The sequence below is a fragment of the Vitis vinifera genome, chromosome 5 (assembly GCF_030704535.1).
Source record: "Vitis vinifera cultivar Pinot Noir 40024 chromosome 5, ASM3070453v1".
Taxonomy (NCBI): Eukaryota; Viridiplantae; Streptophyta; class Magnoliopsida; order Vitales; family Vitaceae; genus Vitis; species Vitis vinifera.
This window is the reverse complement of record NC_081809.1, coordinates 1,566,364-1,584,525: the sequence shown is the minus strand read 5'-3', so window position 1 is coordinate 1,584,525 and position 18,162 is coordinate 1,566,364. Positions and strand designations below refer to the sequence as shown.

The window sequence follows — 18,162 nt, the reverse complement described above, 5'->3', positions numbered from 1 at the left end:
CACATAATTGTTAATTAATTTAACAGATTAATTAAATCCCTATTGCGGCGTGTGCGCTCTTTCTCTCTCCTTCTCTCTCTCTCTTTCTCTCACATGTCACCATTTTCAAACCTATCTCTCTATCTCTATAAAAACCCCACACCACCTCTATCCTCTTGGATTAATCCAAGCACCCTCCCCCTTTCTCTCTAAAAGAACCAAAAGTCTTTCTTTCTCTCTCTCTCTCTTTTCTTTCTTCTCTCTGAATCAAAGACTTTTGTTTCAATCAATCAGAGACTTTGTTCGGAATGGATGTTAATGGTAGAGGTGGTAGCTCCACCGTTTTGAGTGAAGAAGAGATGGACCTGAGGAGAGGCCCATGGACTGTGGAAGAAGATCTTACACTCGTCAATTACATTGCTACCCAGGGCGAAGGCCGCTGGAACTCTCTCGCTCGCTGTGCAGGTAGCTTCTTCTTCTTATTCTTCCTTAAACCAATTCAATTCAGTAGAAACCAAAGGAACCCAATTGCTCAATTTCTCCACTTTCCTTTTTTCTTTTTTCTTTTCTTTCATTCATCTCAGATGCAAAAAAACCTTTGATTTATTGCTTAAAAGAATGAGATACACCCACATCATTATTCTTTAGCAAGCCGTACCCATAAGGAGATTAAAAAAACCAAGCATATTGCGGAGCTAATCATAGCATATTTATATGTAAAGTATAAGCAAAAGCACAGTATAAGGGAATTGTTGTTTGTTTCTATGCATTTTTCTTTTTCTGTTCCTGGAAAAAACTTTACCAAAACAACTTCATCATTGAAACAGGCCTGAAAAGAACTGGAAAAAGCTGCAGATTGAGGTGGCTGAACTATCTCCGCCCAGATGTTCGACGTGGAAACATCACTCTCGAAGAACAACTTCTGATTCTTGAACTTCACTCCCGCTGGGGAAATCGGTACATGATCTCTCCATTTTATTACATAAATGATAAACCCCAGTGAAAAATTTAACGTCACACAACCAGAGAAATGAAGACTAACAATGATATACTCCATTTTCTTGATTTTCATAGGTGGTCGAAGATAGCACAGCACTTGCCGGGCAGAACAGACAATGAGATTAAAAACTACTGGAGAACCCGGGTTCAGAAGCATGCCAAGCAGCTGAAATGCGACGTTAACAGCAAGCAATTCAAGGACACCATGCGTTATCTATGGATGCCAAGGTTGGTGGAGAGGATTCAGGCTGCGGCGGCGGCCACATCAGGATCATCTCCGGCCGCCGTGGCCGCCCACCAGTTCAGTGGTAGCTGCGATATCGTCGCCGGAAGTGCGGCGGTTCCTCAGATGGCAGCCGGGGGCGCCGATTTCTACGGTGGGCAAGTCAGCACCGGTTACACCCCGGAGAATTCTAGCACAGCGGCTTCATCGGACTCGTTTGGAGCGCAGGTTTCACCCGTCTCGGACCTGACAGAGATTTACAATTTCCCGGTCAGTGACAACCAAAACCCGGATTTTTTCCAGACCGGCCAGGTTGGGTACACAGATTCGCTAATCAGCCCCTCGGGTTACTTCAACCAAGGATTGGATTTCCAATCCATGGAGCCAAACACCCAGTGGTACGAAGGCGGCGACACGGCCACGGCGGACAATTTGTGGAATGTGGAAGACATTTGGTCCGTACAGACGCAGTTCACCAACATCTGATAAACAATAATAATAAAAAAATGAGCCCAATTTGATATTTGCAGAAAATATTGGGCCAATAGCGAAATACATAAATGTCACTAGAACACAATAATCTAGGATACAAAATTAGAATTTGTGAAGAATGGACAGGTTAAACTGTGAATTTTTTTTCCTTTTTTTTTAGTTTGTATTCCGTATGCTTTTCTTCTGAGGGGGGGATTTGTAATTTGAGGTTTTTTGAATCTCATTCATTGAAATTGACCGTGTAATTTAAATTTTTACATTGATCGCTTTTCGTGTTTGTCCTTTTTTCTTTTTACTTTTATGGTAGCCATTTTTTTTTTTTTAAATGTCGACGGTGAATAATTGGTTCCACTAATATAATTTTTTAAGTCATGGCACTTTAGAAATCTGGTCCATGGGGTCTGAACCTACCAACAGTTCCTTGTTCTAGATGACAAAAAGGGAATTTCGCAATGATTTTGATTCGTGGCATGTCGTCAACTCATCCTTAATCGATCTTATCAGTTTTCATTATTAATTAAAACACGATTTAATAATTTTCATTATTAATTAAGGGATTTAATAATAATATTTAAAATAAATTCACTTGACTTTATCAATGACTTTAAAATTTTGAGTTATTCCAAACAAAAATAATAATAATAGTATATATAAATTTTATAAAGTAATTTCTTGAGGAAGAAGAAAAACCGGATGAAAACGTGATGGAATAGTGAGGAGAGTGGCGGCGGGAATCTCAGGCGAGAGAGAGGACTCGTGCCTTTTGGACAAGCCACCGAAGTGGTCCCGAGGGTGGGAGGGGTTGAGGGGCTTACACGTGTAAAAACTAAAAAGTGTTAGGCTTCCTGGACTGAAGCACTGACAGCCGCAAGTCTTGAAGCTGCCCAATCACAAGTCCACATGTACATCTCATTATTCCTAATATTTTTTTTATATAATAATAATAATAACAAAAATGACGTTGTAGCAGACAACTGGAATGCACCAAAGTTACTTCCATGACTCATCTTCTTTGGAGGCCACGTTGATTTTTTTGAGTTGATGGGACCCACTAGCGGAAAGATGACTTGGAGTCAAGGGAATGGGGTCCACTAGAATAGTCCCACGTGGGCAATGTAGGTGGCATCTGATGCCATCAATTGTGGGACCGTAGCCCCACCACTCCTATATCTGGAAAAAGTATACCGTTACTGTCACCAAATCTTCAAGTCCACCCATAACAATCTCACAGCCGAGCAAAAACGGAAGCTTTGGTTGAGGTCCTGAGGATGTACTTATTATTTTGGAAAAAAAAGAAAAAGAAAAATTAAAACAATTCAGTTCCATGAATATTGGAGCTAGGGATTTTCCTCCAATTATATTAATAAAAAATTTAATGAGATAATAAATGGCAGCCTAAATCACGATCCGAGAAGCATCGACCTTTTTTTCTCTCTCTCGAAAAATCATTATGAAAATTGAATTAATTTCAATAATAAATTTAAGACATTTAAAAAAACAATAAAATATTTTTATTAATAATTGCAAATTTAAAATATTTTATATTATATATGAGAAAAATATTTTTTATTTCTTAAATAAAATCTTATTTTTAAAATAATAAAGAATTATTTTAAAAAATATTGTCAGAATTATGACTTCAATAATAACTCAAAGGTTATATCTGATTTTTTTAAAGTATTAAGAAAAAAAATTAAAAAATTATTTTTATCTTATTTGATTGTGTCATCGAAATCTATAAGAAAAAAGTTATTTAGTTTTTATATTAAAAGAACTAAAATAATTGAAATAAATTTGAAATGATAAATAAAAATAATTTATTAATTTTAAATTTAAATTTTATTTTATTATTATTATTATTTTTTAAATATTTTCTCTCAAATATTTTAAAAACCAAATATAGCCATATTATTGATAAATGTTGAAAAAAATTGATGAATGTTGAAAATGGAATTGCGTCAAGAAATAAAAATTTTGTTGCTTGAGCCATGATGTGTGCTCCATACATAGCATGCTAAGAAAAATAAAAAACAAAATTTTTTATTTATGATTTTTTAAAATATATATATTTCATAAAGATTATATTATATCTTTTTATTTACTAATTTGTAAAGATTATTATTATTTTTTTAAATTTAAAAAAATATAATTTTCACCCTATGAAATGAGATGGAAAAGCACTTATGGAAGAAGAAGTTGGGTCTCCACAATACAATCTACAATGCCATGCACCACAAAATGGGGAATAAAGATTCGCCATGATTGTTGATAAAGATTAAAGATTCAGTCGCTAGGGTTCCTTCCACATTTCTTGATAGAAATAAAATCTTTCTAAACAAACCAAAATTGTTGCTTGTATCTTGAATCATTCCATCCCCCAATATTGGTGGATACCATGGCTTGCTTTTTTCACTAATGTTATTATCTTATAAAGTTTTTATAATGTTGAAAGCTCAACTTGTCCTTGCTTCTCCACATCTCCTTCTTTTTCATGTCCTTTACAAAATGGTTGACAATACATATCAAAGTCTATTTAGGCTAAGGAGCCTAATCATTCATATCATTCATGATTTGAAAGGCTTAAAAAGAGGCAATATTGTAAAAATAATAATAATAATAATAAAAAAAAAGTATTTGATTATTTTTAAGAAATTATTTGAAAGTTACAATATAATTATTATTTCTTAATGAATCGAAAGAAATATAAATTTGTTTAAATGTATTCTTTTATATGGAAAAATATCGAGAAATGGTTGTCTGATAAGTTTTTTTTTTTAACTTACAAATTTTTTCAAAAACTTTTCTTGTTTACACATATTGGAATTTAAATAGTTAATTTAATTTAAAACCCTTTAAAGCTTTGTATAAATATACTTGATTATCGTTGATTTTACATTTTATCAATTAATATTTTTATAAATTAATTCTAGTTATAAAATTTATTTTAAAAAATAAAAAATAAATAGACCCATAGAGGCAGGTGAAATTAACTCAAAATTTAAATTTATGAGTTTCATTTTTTTTTTCAAATAATGGTTCTAATGCAAGTTAAGGTTTCAACCATACGAGGTAAATCCAAGCTTTTCTCTCAAACATTGATGAGCTACATGGAAGAACTACCTTACTATACTCCCATGCACAACATTTTTCATACCATACTTCGGTGGTAAAAATGTTGTGTAACACACGTACTAAAGTCTAATCAAGAGATTCCTTAAAAAAAAAAAAATTGTTGAATCACATTTTATGGAATAAAAATGAGTAGTGAAATTTAAATCAAAACTTTCTAAGACATGGTCATATATAGTTAATTTAATTTGAAATTGTCTTAATTTATGAAAAAAAAGAAATGCGAAACCACCCCGTAATTTCCCTTAAAAGCATTGATGCGCACATGGGCTCCCCAAGAACCTCATCATCATGAGACTCATAGCCATCAATTTTCAAACCAAATTAGAAGGTAAAATCTTATGAAACACATGTGTGTGACCACCAAGTGTACTATATCCTTCTCCATATTCCTATTCCTGGTTGATTTTATTCAAGTGTCCATTTCACTGCCTTTACCATTCCCATTCCCATTCATCACTTGCGTGAAGCTTTGTATTGAAAGCGACACGTTTCCATGGTGCCCCCTTTTCATTTGGCCTGCAAAGCCTCACAGCCACAAGTTCAATGGCCTAGCTAGCCAGCCAAAGTTATTGGGGTCATATCCATCAATTTTTTTTTTCGCTTGGTCACATCTTCAAATGCATAGAAAATCTTTCCTACCCGTAAGAAATGAAGGAAAATTTCATGTTGGGGTTCCTCTTTTAAGTAATGGAATGTGTTGTATTGGGTCATGCTTATCCACCCTTTCCAAGTGGTTAATTGAGTTGGTTTTTTTTGGGCTAAGTTTTGATCATATATTTACATTTACATGGGGAGGAGCCACATGGATGTATGATTTTGACCCGTCATGTGTCCTCCACCTCCAAGTATGACCTCTTTTAGGGTCATTGAGATTTTTCCTCCTATACCTCTCAACATTTTGGAATGTCCAATAGAGTAATATTCCATATTGGAAAAATAAAAAACATTCAAAAGACTCGTTTGATAGTTTAATGATATCTAAATTTAAAAATACGAGACTTTGATTTTAGAATCATCGAATAATTAATGTAAGTTTATTACAAAAATCTTGACGAAAATACTTATAAAAATTGGATTTAGTTATAAATATTTTAAAAATAAAATCAACTACTTTTCTTTTCTTTTTTATTTATATTGCCAGGATCTCGAATCTAAAAAAATAAAACTTCATTATTAATACCAAAACATATTAATTTTTTGTTTTGATGGATTATACTCATTTCCTAATTAAGATACCCATAAACTAAAGGGATCCTTGATGTCTTATAAATAGGATAACATCTAGAAAAGACGTAGTTTTCATTTTGGTTACATTAACATCATGGGGTTAGGGGCTTTTGTGATCCACAAATTTGAATTGCGTGGATCATCTAATATCATAAATGATGTTTCTTTTCTCCTAATTTTCATAACCCTAAAAGGAAAAACGGTTAGAAAACATTCATACCGCTTCTTATATGCATCTATTAAGTGAAATTGGATTCGGTCATTGATAGTGAGTGGGTTTGTAAAATTAAAACATCAAAGCACTCCAATAAAATGAAACAACTTAATAATGTAAAATTGATAAGCCACTTTTTGTATTTCTAATTCTATTATCTGATTTTGATTAAGGATTGAGGAAATTGGAAAAGCTTAAACCAACTAACACACTATGGGAGGATGAGAGGAAAACTTTGAACAGAATTAATCGGAGGATTAGCAGCCTAGTGCATTGACCATGACTCGGGTTTAATAAAGATTATAATCACACATAAAACACGGGTCAAGCTGCTAGACTTAATCTAATCCAATCGACCATATCCATGGCATTCGACAAGTGCGGTCGTAGAAAATGGTATCATTGCTTACGCGAGCCAAAACCGTGGTGCGCGTGAACATTTGGATTAAAAAAATTTGTGGATTTTGCTAATAGAAGGTTCTTATAGTTGTTAATAAACAAATAGTTAGTGGTTTTATTTTTAATTAAGCTATCTGGAGCTGCAACTTGCATGGGGCTTTCATGTAAGCATGTCGATTATAGTATGTGGTTGGGCTAACTGTAGAATGGGCCCACACATTTTCTTTGGGCCCATGCTGGTTTTGTTTGATTTTGGACTTAAAACCCAAGTATTGGAATTTGGGAAGGTCACTGATCTGGCGCAAAAGGATTGGGAAGTGGGCCTTGGATATATGTCCAATGTTTATTAGGTTTCTGCTTTTAGGCCTCAAAAGTCAAACATTGGGCTTGATACAACTGGGCCTGTTGAAGGATTCTTTCAACATTTGGACTATGCTTCGCTGGGGTTTTGGGCCAGGGGGTTTTTGTACTTTTAATTAAAAGCTTAATGTAAATTTAAAGCCATAATTTATAGTCTACCTTTGGTCCGAGTAGAGTATCAAAGGAAAAAAAAAATTAAAAATTATTTTTTCATGTTTGATTTTTTCATGAAAAATCAAATATAATAAAAATTAATTTAAAATTTATATATTTTTAAATTATTTAATCTTTATATAATAGAGAAAAATAAGTTATAAGAAGTTTATGAAAACAAGATTTTATATTTAATTTATTTCACATTTTTCTCTAATTTTTAATAAATCAAACATAACCATAAAGGATATCTATCTTCATTGTGTTTGGTAAAAAAATGCTAAAGAAAGAAAAAATAAAATACCAAGAATTTTTTTTTTTTTTTTATGTTTGATTTGTTCATAAAAAATAAAATATAATTAAAATTAATAAAAAAATTTATTTATTTTCAAAAGTATTTAATCTTTATATATAAGAATAATTAAAATAAGAGATACAATTAGTTTTGAAACTAAAACCTTAAAAAACAAATAAAAATAATTAAAATGCATTGAAAAAAACTCTTTATTTTCAAAACAATTATCAAAAATATGTTTTGGGAACAATTAATAACCAAATATGTTTTCAAAATGTTTTTCTCAAAAAAAAAAAACATTATTTTTGTGAATAGATCTCACACAAAAACTTATACATTTGTAATATTTTTATTAATAGAATCTGATATTGGATTAAAAATTGATTTTTGTGTAGATAATAGATATCGTCTGAAAATAATTTTAAAAGGGCGAAAAAATACCAATTGAAAAAATTGAAGGGCGGATTTTATCGATAGCAAATTTGAGAAATAAAAGATTGAATTTTAAATGCGAATATTGAGGTGGAAGAAGATAAAGATAAGGATAAAGAGCAATTTGATTGGGTAGACCCACACGCCTGGACTGGCATTTGAGGTCAGCTTTGATGACTATGGAGAAAAGCAGCTGACTTGGAGCCTCATCCTACTCATCTTCCATTATTTCCTGCCACTAACATTTTTCAGGCTGCCCAATCAATTACACACTTCAAAAAATCGAAACATTCAACGAACTTGATTTTTTTTTGGATAATTATACGTTTTATTTTATTTTATTTTATTGAGAATTCTTATTCTTATCTCCATCAGAATAATAGGGATCGAAAATTTTAACCAACGCTAATGAGTTTTGAACAATTTTTAAAAATAAATTAAAATTAAAATTATTTAAAAAAAAAATACTCTTACTTTAAATATCAATTTCAGATCTTTTTAAAAAAAATAATTTTAAGTTTAAAATCCATAAAATAAAAAATAAAAAATAAAAAGAATTGAAGATGGGAGATAAAAGGGTAAAGGTTTCCAAATTGAAAAGTGCCTTGAACGCTATAACGAAATTATATCGGGACAGTGACTGGACCACAGCCCTGATAAAATTGACACCCAAAAGCCTAAGCCACGTATTATCTTTAAATATCGCGATATTTACAACTCAGAAAGAGACGACTTAGCGAGATATTTCAACAAACTTAACCCATTTTTTATCCAATTGCAGAAGTCCACGTGTACCCCATGCTCTTTATACGTAGACTTGTACTGTATATTTATACAAAAGCCAAGCTGTAGGATTCCTCGCTGTCCTCTCTTTTTTATTTTTTTATAAATTTTTAATTTCAGATGGAAAAAGCCAAAAGTTGATCTTTATTGAATCCCGCACATTTTTTTTTAGACTGACTCCTCGCCGACCAAATTGATCATTTCGAAATCGTAAATTGTGCCTGGACGATTTTACCCTTTATCTGCCAAGTCCATCTTCCCTTCCTCCTCCCCTCGATTACCCAAATTGCCCTTCCCCCTCTCCCTCCTCCCCCACCAACCTTTCGTGTTTATCCACTTCTGAGGGTATATCCGTAATTCCATGTGACCATTGACACCACCAATCACGCGCATGGGCACAACCGTCAAACCACGCTTACAACTTCGTATTTCCACGCCAATTTCTCTCCATCCACGAAGCTTCTTCATCCGTCTCTATAAAAGGCCCACTCCACCGACCTCCCCCAAATCTGCTGCTCTTCACATTCAAACCATTTCGCTCGTCAACGTGTTTTTTTTCTTCAACTGTAAGTTAAAAAATCATTCCATTTGATTTCCATTTCTCATTTTATATACATATATAGTGATTTTTATCCTCCTTTTTGCCTATATTTTTTACTCTCTGTTGATCAAATTTTCAGGATCGACAGAGCTCTGTATATATATAAAAATTGTTCCATTTCAACCTCATTTGATATATATAATATTTTGATTTTTTACGGATCATGAACTCGAGCAGTTATATTGGAATTACGACCATGAAACCCTACTGTAGAGTTCTAACCAGCTGTAGGAATTCCTCCATTTTCAAATTCCCATCTTCAAAATCAAACCATTTCATTGCTGATAATTCGTCGAAATTTCAATCCAAGTTGATCCATAGCCGGAGATTCCACTGTTGTAGCGCTCAAATTCTGGGTAAGAAATGTGGAATCAATTCGAATCGGAGGGCTTTTCGGTTGTCCGATCCGAATTGGGGCCAAATTAGGGTTTACAGAAGTTGTAGTGGTGCTCATGGAGGTAGGAGAGGTGTTTTGGTGATCTCGAATGTGGCGTCGGATTTTAGGAAGCATTCGACGTCGGTGGAGAGTCATGTGAATGAGAAGGGGTTTGAGAGCATTTATATCAATGGTGGATTGAATGTGAAGCCATTGGTGATTGAAAGAATTGAGAGGGGTCATGTAGAGGAGGAGTCGGGCTTAGAATTTAAGGACCCGGATGTGAATTTTGATCATTCAGAGGGTTTGAATAAGGAAAAGGTTGAGAGAGAGGTGCCCGAGATTGAAAAAGAGGCATGGAGGCTGTTGAGAAGTGCAGTTGTGGATTACTGTGGAAATCCGGTGGGGACTGTTGCAGCTAATGACCCAGGGGATAAGCAACCGCTGAATTATGATCAGGTCTTTATTCGGGATTTTGTCCCATCAGCGCTTGCATTCTTGCTTAAAGGAGAGGGAGAGATTGTGAAGAATTTTCTCCTTCATACATTACAGTTACAGGTGAGTTGTGGTTTTTATTTTGATTTTTCTTCTGGTTTGATGTTGATGTTACTGTTTGTTTCCCTTTTATGTTAAGTGAATTTCTGCTCAGTGATGCACATGATTTCATTATTTTTGTGTGTAATACAATAAGGGCATTATCATGCATCTTTTGAAATTTATTCAATTATCGGGTTTACCTAGCATTGTAAACTAGAAATCCATCATTCAAATCAAAAGAAATTGAGAGTCATCTCCACAGACAATAATATAGGAGAGGTTTAAGGGTTTCTTGAAATTCAAGTTTAGGATTGTTTTTTATTTACTTTGTGGTGATGGCTGCTACTTTCTGTAAAAGCCTATTCTTGTAATGATTTTTTTTTTTTTGCATAAATCATATGTGAAAGAAACATGAGTTAAAAATTTTCTGTACAACACCCACATGATTATTAAACAAATTATGGAAAGAATCAGTGAGGCCTTATACAGAAACTAAATGGGAAAAATTTTGAATCCATTATTTGGTCAGATGTCCTGACTTATAATGAAATTTAGCATCACAAAGGCCAAAGAACAAGGAATATCTTTTCCTCATTTACAAGAAAAAAAGAATTCCTAGTTTCATCATGGAAAATAATACCCCTTTGACAAAATATGAAGCCACAGTGAAGGGTAATCTACTGGGGAAGCCTATTGAAGGCCTGTAGTTCAAATAGCTAGCTTGTGCAAATTTGGGATTTCTGTGAGCTTTGACATAAATTTAAACATATCGTTTTGGTGTTTGTTGCTTAGAGTTGGGAGAAGACTGTGGACTGCTACAGCCCTGGGCAAGGGTTGATGCCAGCAAGTTTTAAAGTTAGAACTGTGCCTCTTGATGGCGGCAATGGAGCATTTGAGGAAGTTTTGGATCCTGATTTTGGTGAATCAGCGATTGGGCGTGTTGCCCCTGTTGATTCTGGTAGGTTTAGCTTTGCTACATGATCTGTTGTTATTTTTCTCAGTTGCTTCATATCCAGATGTTTATCCAGTGCTTTTCATGCAATAAGATTAATTCTTACCTACACATATTAAATAACAATCTGACAGTTAGCATTGTGTAAAATCTGAAGCACTGTTTTATATGTTAACTACTCTGACAGGGTTGTGGTGGATCATTTTGTTGAGAGCTTATGGAAAGATCACGGGTGACTATGCATTGCAAGAAAGAGTAGATGTCCAGACAGGCATAAGACTGATCCTTAATTTATGTTTAACTGATGGGTTTGACATGTTCCCTTCTCTTTTAGTCACTGATGGTTCCTGCATGATTGATAGACGCATGGGTATTCACGGCCACCCTCTTGAAATCCAAGTAAGTTGTGCATGCTCTGTGTAGTTTTGAGCTTTTTGTATGTATTGGATTTTGGTGAACTATTCTTCTCCATTTATTACTTGTTCAAGAAGATTAGATATTAAGGTAGAATTAGTTATGTTGCTAATGGTTGTATGGCATCTTCCTTTGGCTATTATTTTGCAATTCTTGCTTATTCCCTCCATGTGAATGTTTGGATGAGTAGGTTTTCAAGTTCATGTGTTCAACATATATCTCATGTCTTTCTTTACAGCTTTCGATTGGTGCTTCAAGTTTCTGGTCTCTTATCATTTTGTTGACAAATCTTATTTCACAGGCCTTATTCTATTCAGCACTACGTTGCTCCCGTGAGATGATCACTGTCAATGATGGAACCAAGAATTTGGTGAGGGCCATCAACAACCGATTAAGTGCCCTGTCATTTCATATCCGAGAGTATTATTGGGTGGATATGAAGAAGATCAATGAGATATATCGTTACAAGACAGAGGAATACTCTACAGATGCCATCAACAAGTTCAACATTTATCCGGATCAAATTCCTACCTGGCTGGTAGATTGGATACCTGACCAAGGTGGCTATCTTATTGGCAATCTACAACCTGCACATATGGATTTCAGATTTTTCACCCTTGGAAATCTTTGGTCCATTATATCATCTTTGGGTACTGCCAAACAGAATGAGGGTATTCTGAATTTAATTGAAGCCAAATGGGATGATCTTGTGGCACATATGCCTCTTAAAATATGTTACCCTGCTCTAGAGAATGAGGAATGGCGTATAATCACTGGCAGTGACCCAAAAAACACGTGAGGCTCTTTAGAGTTTCCTGTTCTTTTCTTGCGTCAACCTCATTTGTCAGCACCTCCACATCAATTCTAGTAAAATATTCTTATTCAAACACTGAATTTCTCTGCTTACTTGCAGGCCATGGTCATATCATAATGGTGGATCTTGGCCAACACTCCTGTGGCAGGTAAAATTTCTCGTGATTATATAGTATGAGTTCCCTGAACCTTTTTTGTAAAGCTTCCAGAATGATTATCTTTCTACATGTTAATTCATTAGAAAGCACTTCTTATCTTCACAGTGTTTTTGTCCCCCATCATCCTTTTCCTCATTATAAATCATTTTGAACCAAATTGAGGTTCAACAATTAGGTCTACCAAAAGAGCAGTTGCTGAAAAATTAATCCGCATCTATATAATAATGATGGGGAATGCTGGCCATATCATACTAATGCTTCTCGTTCTCTGCATTTCAGTTCACATTGGCCTGCATTAAGATGGGAAGGCCAGAATTAGCAAGAAAGGCAGTTGCTTTAGCTGAAGAGAGACTTTCAGTAGACCACTGGCCTGAATATTATGACACACGAAATGGGCGGTTCATAGGCAAGCAGTCACGGCTCTACCAAACATGGACAATTGCTGGATTCCTGACTTCAAAGATGCTCTTGGAAAACCCAGAGATGGCGTCCCTGTTGGCTTGGGAAGAGGACTATGAGCTCCTTGAGATTTGTGTCTGCGCACTTAGCAAAACCGGTCGAAAGAAGTGCTCACGCAGTGCTGCAAGATCCCAGATTCCCGTCCAGTGAGAATTCCTTCATCCTAATTAACACTTCCATTGCCTGTTGTAGTATTTACCGTCGTTTAGGCAACCATAGGACACAACAATAAACACGAGGAAGAGCATGGTGGGTGACTTGGTTTTATACAAGAGAGACAATGCTTCTCAGATTCTTGGCTGACAAGTTAGTCCCTTGTATTTTCTGACAGCCACTTTAGCTTAAAATATTTGTTAGATGTATGTACATTCAATTGAAATAGATGACTGATATGTAGTCGGATGGATGGCTGACGTTTTTAGAGAGCCTCTGCCTTTACATGAATGTTCTTCAAATTGTAAGTTTGTAACCAACTGGTGTTGTATCAACATTTATATATTCATATGACTTCAATTTATCTTCCTCCTCCATTACATCTTTGTGTAAGCTTCTCCATTTCCTTCAATCTTCTTTTCGAGGGAGGTTAAAAAAGCCTAATGACCCAAAACCCGATTAAACCCGACTGAAGATTAAAATTTTGTGGGTTGGACTTTGGGCCTTACCTTTAGGAGATTGACCCGGTCTGAAATCATTTCTCGAGCCCAAGAAATCCTCTAAAACCCGCCCAAAGCCCAAATTTTCAGGCTTGGGCCCTCCAGGTGGCCCGAATTTACACTCCTACTCCTCTCATATGGGAAAAGGATGTTGAATTACAGTAGTAGAAACCATTGTTGGGAGAAAAAACTTTCCATTGATTACAGAATTACACTAGTAGAAACCATTTCTTCTGTATACACACACTCATCCAGGCTAGCTAAAACCACATATATCATCTAATTAGCGGAAACTTATAAGCAAAATTTGGCGTTGGAGATTGCTTGACCATGCATTTTATTCATCACTCTTGAGCTTCCTTGTCTGGGCAGGCTTTGAAAAGGTTCAGACGACTGTCCCCGAGCCGTAGAGAGTATGTAATTTCCTTGTATTCAGCCCAAGTGAATGGCCTGTAAAGAGAAGGCCTCTCAGGTGTGACCACCTCTGGGGGAGAAGTGATCAATGCATGAAGAGGTGGAGCTCCAAAAAAGGCCATTGACATTCTGGGCTTGTCTGAATTGGTCAAGGCTCTGTGTCTCACGCTCACAAACCTCCCATTTGTCATGGCCTTCACACAAGAGAAAAGCATTTACATCAATCCCATGTTTGGTGTCCAAGAAAATAATCATAAAAAGAAAAAGAAAAAAAATAAAAAACCATTGGAGCTGGTATTTCTTTTTTCTGAAGTTGGTTGTATGATTTCAATGAAATGCATGGGGTATGATTTCAATGAATCTCATTGGTTGGGAACTGATGGGTGGGGTCCAACTTATCACCAATCCAGTACAGAGAAATCGCAGGGATTCCCAATTCATTTTTCAGTTTCTGTCAGTCAGTTTCCTGATTACCACGAGAGGAGATAAAGACTAAAGAGAGAGAAGAGTGAAAAGAGTAGGGGAAAGAAGAAGACCCACCTGCAACAAGTCCCCCACGTTAACACAGAAGCTGGTGGGGTCAGGGGGGACTGGGACCCAAACCCCGTCTCCCAGACAAATTTGGAGGCCACCCACATCGTTGGATCTCAAGATGGTCAGGATCTGAGGATCAGAATGCTCTCCAAATCCAATGTTGTTGCCCTGATGATGAATCTGAAATGAGGAAGAAGGTGAAGTGTCCCTGTCCTTAAGAGGAGGAGGATAGTGATTGAGCCTGAAGACTGAGTCACTGTCAAGATGTGTGATGAGGCTGCTGAAGACTGAAGTGTTCTGGACCCACAATCCCTCTGCCATCAGATCCAAAATTTCACATGCCAGATCTGTAACTGCTTGTATGTAACCACTCACAGCAGAGCTGTCATAACACACCACATTCAAAAAAACAAATAAAAATGGAGAAGTAGGTTAACCTTCACTCTCTATCTCTCTATCTCTCTCTCTCTCTCTGACACCCTCCACCCATTGGTTTTCTTCATTTGGTAACAGAAGTTACCATTGCTTTTCTCCATATCTGGGACCTTCCCCTCATTTACATCTTCTTTGATTTGATTGGACCTTCTTGATGTGTTTCTGACTTGTCATTCTGTTCTGATTCTATACGCTTTTTATCTCCTTCTATCACTCACTACCCTACTCTCCTCTTTCTTGCCCACTTGCCTCCATTTCTCCTCACCATTTTGTACTTTCAACCCCATTCCCATGTCAATTTTCTTTCCATAATTTTAACTCAAAATTCTCCCATTTGCCCTTTATTTTTTATTATAAACTTATTAGATAAAGAACCAATCATGGATATCAGGCTTATTTTTTAGTTAAAAGCTTCAATGGACTCTTCCTATGGGATAAATTAATTACATTTTAAGCTTAATTCCTTAAATCATTGTCTCCCCCACTGAGACAATTAGCTTTTTTTCCTTTTTTTTTTCCCTACCCAAATACAAAATTTAGTTATAAAAACAGTACCTTCTCATCAATAAGCACTACCACAATTAGTGTACTGTATATGCAACAATGTAGCATCTAAAATGGTATATAAAGATTAATAATTTAATACTACTTCTATATATGAATTTTGAATTCACTGTTGGCAGTGGAATCACATTATTTTCATAGTTTATTCTATTATTATTATTATTAGTGTTTTGGTAGCTACATTAAACCAAGAAGAAAATGAACCAACTCATATGACACCTATGTCGTATCATTTTGAAGTAAAGGAGTCATTACAAATAGTGGGTTGTTGCATATGAAAGCAATGGAGGAGGGAATATGTATATGGATTTTTCTTCCATGCTCCACGTTAACTTCATTGGGTTGAAGTGACTTTTCAACAAGTTCTTTCCTTTATATGGAAACCATTCATCATAGTAAAACACATACTAGCAGTACCAAGTAAAAAAAAAAAAAAAGGAAAAAGAAAAATAAAAATAAAAAGAAAATTCAACTTTCTTCATGATTTTGAGTTTCAAAAACTTGTCTTCCGTGTAAATTTGTTTTTTGATGTTTTCCAAGATTTGGCCACCTATGGATGTAAAGGATAAACCCACGTAAAACCCTAAAGTTTTCTAGAGGAATAGAGGCCACAAAAGGAGGTAAAACCCTCAAGTTTATTTGTGAGAGAGAGACAAGAGAAAAGTACCTGAACTTTGTTGGGTCATTGGAGATAGTTTCTGATCTCTGAGAAATGCAGTGAGGGTTGGTGTTGAACAGAAGGTATTCAACCTCACCCATATCACCATTAAACCCTATGTTCTTGCAGCCATAGCCAAATGGCTGTGCTGGCCCAGCTTTCTTCTTCTCTGAGTCTGGTTTCCCAAAGAAGTTAAAACTCTCTTCTTCCATCTTCCTGATCACATCCTCAGGAACTCCATGGTTGATCACCTTGAAGAAACCAAACTCTTGACTAGCTTTCACTATCAGCTCTGCTACCTTCGGTCCCCTAGCTGCGAGGTCTATTATTGGAACCTCCACAGCTATGAGCTTCTCACTTCCAATTGGGGTTGGAGAGGCCACCACCATTGTTTTCCACAAGAAGGATGAAGAGTTGTGTGAAGAGTTGAGAAGATGAGGGGATATTTAAGAGAGGTAGAGGGATAAATAAATAAATGTGATTCAGGAATCGTAGACTTTGGGTGAAGTACAACTAGCAAATTCCTGTCACACAATGAAGGTTGACTTTCTCTACACTCTTTTGACTTGGATTTTTTTCCCCCCCTCTTTGGTATATTTTACCATTCTTCTAGGCTTAAATTTTTTCACTCTTTAGCTTTGTTGAATAGACCTTCATTAATTTACATTACATTATATATTCCTTCCTTCCTGTGCAAGTAACCATATCTGGCCACATTTATTTCATTATATTTTTCATCCTTGAATGATTTATTAAAAATAAAATAAAAATATTCATGATATAATTCACTCTCATTCTTATTCTTCTGTATCAAACCCACTCATATGTTATCTTTCCTGGCTCATTGTTCTCAAGAGTGACTAAAGCCCCTCATCAAGAAATAAATGAAGGAAAATAAAATAAAATAAAATATCTCCATGGTCTTCAATGTGGGTGTTTGTGGGGGAAATGAAAGAAAGAGTCCATATGGTAAGTAGTGGTAGCTGTGGGCTATGAGAAAACAGGGGGAGATAGATAGGTGTGTGACAGTGAGGAGATGATGGTGAATGTGAACAGCTTCTAGAGGGAGTGGGGTAGAGGTTTTTGACTAGGGTAGGGGAGAGCTAATTGATTCCTACATATCCAACTTTTCATGGCCTTGTTCTTCACTGCATTATTACTCTATTGATTCACCAATGTGGCTTAAGTCCCTAGGTTTATCAATATGCCTTTTGAAGGCTACACATTTTTTCTTTTACTTTAATTTTTTTGACACTTTGCATTAAAGTATGTTGATTTGAAACATCAACATTAAGTGTTCCATTCAGTGTGACACATCTTGGAGGCCTTATCATTTTTACTCGAATTAGTTCATACATTAGTTGAGAATTATTATCCAAATGTGTCAAAAGAAAAAAGGGGAGGGAATCCAAATGCACTTGTCTAATTTATCATGATGGCTTTAAATTCTTGGGCCTCCTATGGAAAAGAAAGATAAGATATAAATTCAAAACCAAGGTATAAAAATTCATATGGTACAAATAATAAACTCTAATCTAACATGCTAGGCAACCTTAGTTATAATAAGGGTTATTTGAACACATGACAAAATGAATGTAAAATCGTAACACTATCCTACTTGCTAATTGTTTTGTAACATATAACTTTATTATTCTCAAAAAACACATAAGATGCCTCCAAAAAGATATCGGGTATTTCTAAAAGCTCTGCACTATATATCTTCATTATTTTATCTCTTTTTTAAAGATATTTGATCCACTCTTTCATTTTGTTTCTTATTTTGAATTTAAAGGTTTTTTTCTTGCGTTTTATAGAAAGCAGGTTCAGGTTATTTAAAAAGAAAAAGAAAATCATTTTTCATATTTTGAAAATGAAGAGATTACTCTTGCAACAACAAGCTTTATTT

The 18,162-nt window shown here is 35.2% G+C and overlaps 3 protein-coding genes across 4 annotated transcripts; 2 read left to right on the top strand and 1 right to left on the bottom strand.

Moving 5' to 3' along the window:
* Positions 1-287: 287 nt before the first annotated feature.
* Positions 288-1,687, top strand: LOC100248153 (R2R3 transcription factor MYB108-like protein 1). Its single transcript, NM_001281062.1, is given in 3 exon segments — positions 288-444; positions 807-936; positions 1,054-1,687. Coding segments are annotated over 3 exon segments (921 nt in total).
* Positions 1,688-9,131: 7,444 nt separating this feature from the next.
* NIN1 (neutral invertase) lies at positions 9,132-13,515 on the top strand. 2 transcript variants are annotated; one of them, XM_059736613.1, is made up of 7 exons: positions 9,132-9,254; positions 9,369-10,223; positions 10,995-11,160; positions 11,342-11,553; positions 11,870-12,363; positions 12,482-12,530; positions 12,819-13,515. In XM_059736613.1, the coding sequence occupies exons 2-7, from the start codon at positions 9,453-9,455 to the stop codon at positions 13,146-13,148; spliced, it is 2,022 nt and encodes a 673-aa protein (XP_059592596.1). In that variant the 5' UTR covers positions 9,132-9,254; positions 9,369-9,452; the 3' UTR covers positions 13,149-13,515.
* A 310-nt stretch (positions 13,516-13,825) lies between these two features.
* LOC100258599 (gibberellin 2-beta-dioxygenase 2) lies at positions 13,826-16,707 on the bottom strand. Its single transcript, XM_002280390.4, has 3 exons — positions 16,266-16,707; positions 14,606-14,981; positions 13,826-14,259 (listed from the first exon to the last, which is right to left on the bottom strand). The coding sequence occupies exons 1-3, from the start codon at positions 16,643-16,645 to the stop codon at positions 13,996-13,998; spliced, it is 1,020 nt and encodes a 339-aa protein (XP_002280426.1). The 5' UTR covers positions 16,646-16,707; the 3' UTR covers positions 13,826-13,995.
* Between the last annotated feature and the right edge of the window lie 1,455 nt (positions 16,708-18,162).